Here is an 8,946-nt window from a genome sequence, read left to right as displayed (position 1 = left end):
CCCAGTGTTACACAGCGAGAGACTTGTCTTCACCAGCACCATACCCCCACTATACCCCAGTGTTACACAGCGACAGACATGTCTGCATCAGTACTATACCCAAGTGTGATAGTGACCCATGCAGTATCCCAGCATTATACTGTGACAGACTTGTCCCTCCAGTACTGTACCCCAGAATTATACCCTGATTGGCTTCTGTGTATGAATATTATACAATCAAATGCTAAAATGCCTAGATTATAAAAATCATAATTCTCTCTCCTGAATTAACTTTTGTTTGGAATCACAAAATGATATTTTTAAAAAATTGTTTGGAATTCGTCCAGAGTCCTCAACAAAGCATGAAAAAATCACTAAGTTACCATAATGTTTAATTGTTATCTAAAGCAACAATGCAAACCAGGAGTGGAGTTTCAAATTCCAATGGCTTGGGGGAGTCACTGCCTTAATTTTGTAACTCCAGGAAGCATTGTCATGATGTGTGAACTGAATTGTTGATTCAATCTCTAGTGGCATTTTGTAAACTACAAGTCCACTGAAGTCTAACAGTAAGTACAAAACCAAAGTTGAAATAAAAATATATCTGGGGCCCAAGGATGACCTGGCACTTATAGCTTTACTTCAGACATCCATGCTCTAAAGGACAAGGAAAGATGTTTTTGGTGGCTAAAATAACAACAATAGTCATGGAAAAGGATAGGTACATACAGCAGGGTAAGGTTTATGACTGGGGGAAGGGTAATTATAATTCTGTTAGGCAAGAACTGGATAACATAAAATGGGAACAGATGCTGTCAGGCAAGAGCACTACAGAAATGTGGAGATTGTTTAAGGAATGCATACTGCGTGTGATCGATATGTTTGTCCCTAGCAGGCGGAGAAGATGTGGTCGAGTAAGGGAGCCTTGGTTCTCTAGACAGGTCGAACGACTAGTTAAGAGGAAGAAGGATGCTTATGTAAGGTTTAGGAAACAAGGATCAGAAAAGGCTCTAGAGGGATACAAGTTAGCCAGGAAGGAGCTGAAGAAAGGGCTTAGGAGAGCTATAAGGGGGCATGATAGGATCAAGGAAAACTCCGAGGCTTTTTACACGTACGTGAGGAATAAGAGAATGACCAGAAAAAGGGTAGGGCCTATCAAGGATTGTAAAGGGAATTTGTGCACGGAGCCTAAACAGATAAGAGAGGTCCTTAATGAATGCTTTTCTTCGGTATTCGCAACTGAGGGGGACCTAGTTGTAGGGGAGGACAGTGTGAAACAGGCTGGTAGGCTAGAGGAGGTCGATGTTAGTAAGGAAGATGTACTAGGAATTTTGAGGAACTTGAAGATAGATAAGCCCCCCAGGCCTGATGGGATTTATCCAAGGATTCTATGGGAAGCGAGGGAAGAGATTGCAGGGCCTTTGGCGATGATCTTTTCGTCCTCACTGTCCACGGGTGTAGTGCCAGAAGATTGGAGAGTGGCAAGAGTCATTCCCTTGTTCAAAAAAGGGAATAGGGATAACCCCTGAAATTACAGGCCAGTTAGTCTTACTTCAGTGGTGGGCAAATTATTGGAAAGGGCTCTGAGAGATAGGATTTATGATCACTTGGATAGGCACGGTTTGATTCGTGATAGTCAGCATGGATTTGTGAGGGGTAGATCATGCTTGACAAACCTTATTGAATTCTTTGAAGAGGTGACCAAACACGTGGATGAAGGTAGAGCAGTGATGTGGTATACATGGATTTAAGAAAGGCGTTTGATAAGGTTCCCCATGGTAGGCTTATGCAGAAAGTAAGGAGGCATGGGATAGGGGGAAATGTGGCAGATTGTATTCAGAATTGGCTGACCCTTAGAAGACAAAGGGTGGTAGTGGATGGAAAATATTCAACATGGTGCTCAGTTACGAGTGGTGTACCACAAGGATCTGTTCTGCGTCCTCTTCTATTTGTGAATTTTGTAAATGATTTGGATGTAGGAGTGGAAGGGTGGATTAGTAAGTTCGCGGACGATACGAAGATGGGTCGAGTTGTGGATCGTGGGGAGGGCTGTTCTAGGTTACAAAGTGACATTGATAGGATGCAGAGCTGGGCTGAGAAGTGGCAGATGGAAGTGGCAGAACTGAAAACTGTGAAGTGATTCATTTTGGAAGGACAAACTTGAAAGCAGAATACAGGGTGAATGGAAAGATTCTTGGCAGTGTGGAGGAGCAGAGGGATTTTGGGGTTCATGTCCACAGTTCCCTGAAAGCTGCCACCCAGGTGGATAGAGTTGTTGAGAAGGCATATGGTGTGTTAGCTTTCATTGATAGAGGGATTGAGTTCAAGAGCCATGAAGTTATGCTGCAGCTATACAAAAGCCGGGTTCGGCCACATCTGGAGTATTGTGTCCAGTTCTGGTCACCTCATTACAGGAAAGATGTGGAAGCATTGGAAAAGGTGCAGAGGAGATTTACCAGGATGTTGCCTGGAATGGAGGAAAGGTTGAGAGAGCTAGGGCTTTTCTTTTTAGAATGATGAAGGATGAGAGGTGACTTGATAGAGGTGTACAAAATGATCAGAGGTATAGATAGAGTGGACAGCCAGAGACTTTTTCCTTTGGTGGAGGTAGCTATTACGAGGGGGTACAGTTTTAAAGTGAGTGGAGGTAGATATAGGGGAGACGTCAGAAGTAGCTTCTTTACTCTGAGAGTGGTAGGGGTGTGGAATGCATTGCCGGAGAGGGTAGTGGAGTTGGCCTTATTAGGGGCATTTAAGTGGCTATCAGATAGGCATATGATGATAGTATAAGGTAGGGATGGAGGATAGATAAACTTTAGGTTTAGGGTAAAAGTTCGGCACAACATCGTGTGTGCTGTACTGTGCTGTATTGTTCTGTTCTAAAATCTCCCAACTATTTAGTCTGGGTTTTGAGTGGAAATCTGATAATTGGCTAAAGCTTTGTGTAATGTTTTCTTTCATGTTTCAGATGGACATCTGAGAGACAATGAATCGGAGTATGTCCACTGGCTGGTGTGAGTATTGAGTTTGGTACTCTCCAAGTTATTTTCTTGGTCAGGGATTATGAAATTTGGAGTAACCAGCTCTAGGTATCATTAGTCAAAAGTGAAAAACAGCAGGGGTCCTGATGCTGATCCCTGAATTTTCCACTCAATGCTTCCCTTCACTCTGTCATCACTTCCCTAACAAATATCTCCTGAAAATTGTCATTTTTAAACCCCTTTCCAGACGTCCCCTTAACTCTCCTTCACATCACAGGGAAGTAGTGTTCTTTTGTGTGGAACTTGCTTAATATTGAATTAATTTTAAGCACTTTATGTCACACTGAATTAGTTGTATTCTACAAATGGTGGATATGGCTAATATATCAAATTGAATTGCAGTTTATTTCATTGTTTTCTTGTACAGCGGTAATATACCTGGGAATGCTGTATCAGAGGGAGAGGACGTCTGTCACTATTTCCCCCCTTTCCCTGCCAAAGGTACAGGATATCACCGCTGCATCTTCATTCTTTTTAAGCAGGATAAAGTAATCGACTTCAAAGAAGACTTCAGACCTTTGCCCTGGTAAGAGGAAGCTATAAGCACCTACTAATCAAGTGTAACATACCCTTGTGTAAGAGAAATTCTAGTGCATTGACCTGTAACTCTGTTCTACCTCCAATGTTTGAGTTGCGATGAACAATGATGTCACAATAGTCAATCTGTTATATCTACTACTTTTGACTTTTGCTAAAACCTTGTCTGATGAATTGATAACTTTTGCTCAATTAGGCTTTTCATGGTTAAAATAATTGCATTTTCTGTACTTACCTCTTTTGCACCCGTGCATAATACTGAACAGAGATACACCTTGTGTATTAATAAATGTTCATGTGCATGCACCTGACTAGCTTTGTGCCTTTGCATCCATGTGAGTATGTGAACCTAACCTTTTGTTTGTGTGTGTTTATATTTCTGAGCACATACCTTTCTGCATGCAGACATCTGCCTGTTTGCCTCTCATTGTGTGTGTGTAATTCCAAGAATGTGGTCGGATGTGTAACTAATCAATATGTTTGATCTGTATGTGCATCAGTGAACGCACAGAGATAGCTGGTGTGTTTGTATCCGAGTAAGTTGGCATCACACTGGTCTGTGTATACCCATGTGCACTACCGTGTATACTTCTTTACAGTCACAGTTTGAAGATGCGAACCTTTAAGACTTTGGATTTCTACAAGAAACATGAGGATCTGTTGACTCCAGCTGGACTGGCTTTCTTTCAGTGTCGTTGGGATGAGTCAGTCACGCACACCTTCCACAACCTGCTGGGTAAGTCCTGCAAGCCTTGTCCATATCTTGACATAGAATTAGAATTGTTAGAATTAGGCTTAATTGTCACGTGTACTCAAGTACAGGAATACAGGAGTTCAGTGAAAAGTGTACAAAGTAGCTATTCCTGGTGCCATCTTAGATACAAATGGTCCTCCACAAATATGAACAATGCTGAACACCTAAGCATAGATGATATGTTTCTTTATCTTCTTAAGTACTTACTCGCTGAGGATCTGTGCTGACTTTCCGTTTTACATCATATGTAGTTTCTATCTGAGTTTGCTGGCTTTACTTGAGAATAGACTATTTACATGGCCTGCTTTAAAACGTCAATCAGGAATGCATGATAAAAATCTACGCAGACTCTCAACACCTTGATCACGCCCTTCCCTGTGCTCAGCTTCTGCCTGGTATATTCTTATCTGATGCAGAACAAATGGAGATCTAGCTGGAGTGGGTGATACAAGCTGTAAAATACACACCCAGTATATTCAAAAGTGTAGGACAGCTACCTGTGTAACATGTGCAGCAAAGCTGCGGTTCAGTTGTGCCCACTGCAGTCTTTATAGGACACATTTTATTTCATAGAATCCCTACAGCATGGAAGCAAGCCATTCAGCCCATCAAGTCCACACCAACCCTCCAATCTGGGAATCACTATAGATTCCCTTCACAGGATACTGTAACATATACATCAGAAGCTTCTCGAGCCTACTCTGCCATTCAGTGAAATCATTTAGACTGGATTTGGTTTGATGATAGGAACAAATCAGCCAGGTTTCTTTTGTCTACCAAAAATAATGAGTTTATTACAAATAAAACTGAATCAAACAAGCATGACAAAAAAGGTTTAGACTGTACAAGGATAGATATCTTAAATAATCTAATATTGGAAATTTAAGATGGGGCAAATATGGGTAACAGACAAACTATAATCGAACATTCTACAGATCACATCAAACTGCAATTGCAATCAACACAAATGCCACTGATTTCTCGTAATTCTCACCGCAGGTGTTACTGCGGGTCACCAAATATCATTAAAGCTTCACAACAAATTAGAATTCTTCACTTTTGATGACCTGGCTTTGAAACTCCTTCAAGACTTGTTCTGTCTTTGACTACCTCAATGACTGCTCATGTTCAGGTAGTACTTTTGCCTTTCCTGGGCCTACACTCCCATGTAAATGCATTGCAACATTTGCTGAGACACTGCTTCAGTTTTTTTCACAGACACCTAGTTTCATGAGTCTAGTACTGTCCCTGCATTTGTTTCATGAGCTCTAATGAGGCTCAGTTGCACCTGGCAAGCAGTGCTGGTGGGTTTCCTTCACTCTTACCCACAGCTGCATTGAACTTTTAATGACACACTGCGTCTTCTGAGCCCCTACAGGACCCAGAACTTTCCTGAATCCTAGCTCCAACACATATCTGGACTGAGCGGTTCCTCGACCCTATCCATGAGTTTTTAGCTATACAACCGTTCTTAAGTCCTCTTTAAACATCAACTATACAGTTATACAATAACTGACTCCTGGAACTTATTCCTGAGATCTGACTGTACAAAGTTAGTGACCTGTAGTTCCTGCTTTAGCAGCACAGTTTATCAGTTATCTTGTGCCTGGGCCTGCCTCTGTCTCATTCTGTGTTTTCCAAGTAACTGTGAACCCAGACCAGACCTTTAGCAATCCCAACTCTTTTGAGTGACTGATTAAAAATCTTAACAAGCCCTGTGCTTCCTCCTGTGTAGTATCACATGTAACTAATGTTCCAGAACAGTTAAATGTAGCAACTCCTTGGAACTGACTGTTAGAATGTTCACGAGTGCTGGCTCCTACAGTACAAGAAGGAATACATTGGAAAAAAGGAGCTCTTCACATTGTAAAAACCCATCTGGTTCACATGTCTTTTAGGGAAGGAAACTGCTGTCCTTACTTGGTCTTGTCTGCATGTGACTCCAGACCCACAGCAATGTGGTTGACTCTTAACTGCCCTCTGGACAATTAGGAATGGGCAATAAATGCTGCCTAACTGGCGACACCCATATCCCCTGAACGAATGAAGAAAAAAGAACTTTCTGTATATATCACCTTTACAATTGGCCTCTTTTCCTGTCCCCTCTTCTTTCTTGTCTGGGTTTCTGATTTTATTTCAGATCTCCAATAGCATTTTGCATATGTTTGCCAGTAATATAGATGTGTAAAGAGAAGGAAATCAAGTGGAAACGGGAGGGGAATGCTGTAAGGGGTGTAAGGAACCATCTCAAGGTGAGTTCAATGACATGGAGATTGGACATTGTCTATGTGCCCAATAACTGAGAAAATGAAAGGTATGGAAGTTCATTTTCTGAAGAAGGAACAGAGATGATCAAACTGAAGTAATTTAGTAACAGGAATCTCCTTGTGTTTTTTCATAGATATGAAGGAGCCAGTGTTTGAATATGACTTCCCTCCAGTCTACCATCCACCTCAGAAGAAATACCCTCATGGTCAGCCACTCCGGTATCTGGATCGATATAGAGACAGCCATGAGCCCACCTATGGGATCTACTGATCTGGCATCTGCTTTTTCAGGAAACTCCCAGGCCTTGGCAGCTCGAGCTGAGGCCTACGATCCAAAGTTGGTCTTGGCACCTCCCTTTATTAGCACAGCAGCAATCCTGTAAACAATTTCACCGCACCACTTGTCCAAAAAGCACACGTAATGATGGAACAGAAATAAATATTTTTCTAATATGCTGGTGTACCTAGAAAAATTGAAAATGTGTGCAAGCAGTTTTTCTGTCAGAGCTGCTGACTCAAGCTGAAAGCTGCTAGTCCTGAGTCATTAACCCAGACTGTTGTACAAGTCAAAAAACAGGAATTCAGAGGAGTTACATTACAACTGGAACTGCACTTCAAAAGCAATTCAATGTCTAGAAAATGCTTCAGGATGAACTGAGGTCATGAAAAACCATAGAAGTATAAAATAGCTTATTTCTCGCATAATACTGAACAACAGTTCATTTCTTGAAGATCATCATATATCATAGAATCATCAAACCCCTACACTGCAGAAGGATGCCTGAGCTTGCTGTCCTTGCAGACTATTAAAAAGTGAGCCAGCAGCTGTGTAAAGCAAGAGGAGACGCTGGTGTAGTGTGAGGGTCACTCGAACAGTAATCCAGAGGTGCATGGGTTCAAATTCCACCAATCTGGAATTGAAAGTTAATGCCTGTGATGGTGACCGTGAAACTATCACTGATTGTCACAAAAGCAAATCACTGTCCTTAAGAAAATCTGCCAAGACTATCTGGTCTGGCCTATGTGTGACTCCAGACCCACAGCAAGATAGTTGATTCTTAACTATGCTCTCAAAAGGGCGAGCAAGGCACACAGTCCAAGGATACTGGCCAGTTAGCCCCATCCCATGAAAAGAATAGGAATAAAAACATTCTGGGAATTGAAACTAATGTACAACAGGGGTGTAAAATGGGCTCAGAGAATCAGCAGCTAATTTTTCACTGTATCCACTGAAATTGTTCAAACTCTTCATGGAGGCTCATTTCCTAGATTCACTGTCACATCTTTTAGTTTGAAACTTAAAAGTCTTGGCAACGTTTCTCAAATCAGCGTAAATTAAAAACTGTTTCAGTGAAAAGTCTGTTACTGATTCTGTACAATAAGCTGGTAGTTATACATCAGTATTACTGGTGTTAAGTTTTTTAAAATTCCAATTTATTTAATTAACTGAATTTAAATTCCATCTGGTAACTGAACCCATTTCTTCGTTCATCTTCCCAAACCTCTGGATTACTGATCCAGCAACATAACACCTTGATAACATAATTGAAGTTTATAAACTTGTTTAATAAAAGTTAATAAAATGCTCATTTAAAAAGAATCAGCTTGGGGAAATTGGTGTTTTGCCTGCTGGTGAAGACCCTTACCTGCAAATCCATGTTTTAATTGATTTGTTCAGTTTGAAGTTAGGCTTTGTGCTGAAAATTCAGATTATACACTAATTTGAAAATAAGGAACAGTGAAGTGAGCATTATAGTGGCAAAAGAAACATATGATTTAGTAGATGCATTGAATCGAGCAGCTTTAAATTGTAAAAGTATGCTGGCTTGAGCAGCAGTTGCTCCAAACTTGACATTCTTATTTATGGTTTGATAACTGAGGTTACAGCACTAAGAACTTTTGTACTAACAGTTATAAGTAACTTGCGTCTACATTCTTCCTTTACCACCATTAGCATTCCCTTTGTCTTTTGCAATAATCATCTTCACCAGCTGTTCCACTTCCTCCTCCTGCCCCTTTGTCAACAGCATTAGAACCATGACTTTCCAGCCCGCTTCAGTTCCAAAGAAGAGTCCTATCAGTTCTTTCACCACAGATGCTGTTAGACCTGCTGGGTTTCTCCAGCACTTTGTTTTTATTTCAGATCGCCAGCATCTGCAGTATTTTGCTTTTACCTGAATAAACTTCCAGACTCATGAAATTAAAATGAGACATAATAAAATAAAATGTAAGATCAAATGTAACTATGCTGAATTATGAAGAGCCAAGTCTGGCTGACTGATCATGGTTTTTGTTGTAAGGGAAATATTTCTACCACAATCTCCCTTTATTCTGCATTATGGACTTTCGAACATCTGTAAGCATTTTG

The 8,946-nt window shown here is 40.9% G+C and overlaps 1 protein-coding gene across 1 annotated transcript in view; it reads left to right on the top strand.

Annotated features, from left to right (window-relative positions):
* mrpl38 (mitochondrial ribosomal protein L38) overlaps positions 1-7,058 on the top strand; it is a 16,137-nt gene extending 9,079 nt beyond the window's left edge. The window contains exons 6-9 of the mRNA XM_020533157.2: positions 2,948-2,993; positions 3,388-3,546; positions 4,157-4,293; positions 6,713-7,058. Of these exons, the coding sequence (XP_020388746.2) occupies positions 2,948-2,993; positions 3,388-3,546; positions 4,157-4,293; positions 6,713-6,849 (479 nt within the window). The 3' untranslated portion in view covers positions 6,850-7,058. The remainder of the gene's footprint in view (positions 1-2,947; positions 2,994-3,387; positions 3,547-4,156; positions 4,294-6,712) is intronic.
* The last annotated feature ends 1,888 nt before the right edge of the window (positions 7,059-8,946 follow it).

The sequence above is a fragment of the Rhincodon typus genome, chromosome 23 (genome assembly GCF_021869965.1).
Source record: "Rhincodon typus isolate 14 chromosome 23, sRhiTyp1.1, whole genome shotgun sequence".
Classification (NCBI taxonomy): domain Eukaryota; kingdom Metazoa; phylum Chordata; class Chondrichthyes; order Orectolobiformes; family Rhincodontidae; genus Rhincodon; species Rhincodon typus.
The sequence above is the reverse complement of the archived record's forward strand: the minus strand, read 5'-3'. Positions and strand labels throughout refer to the sequence as shown.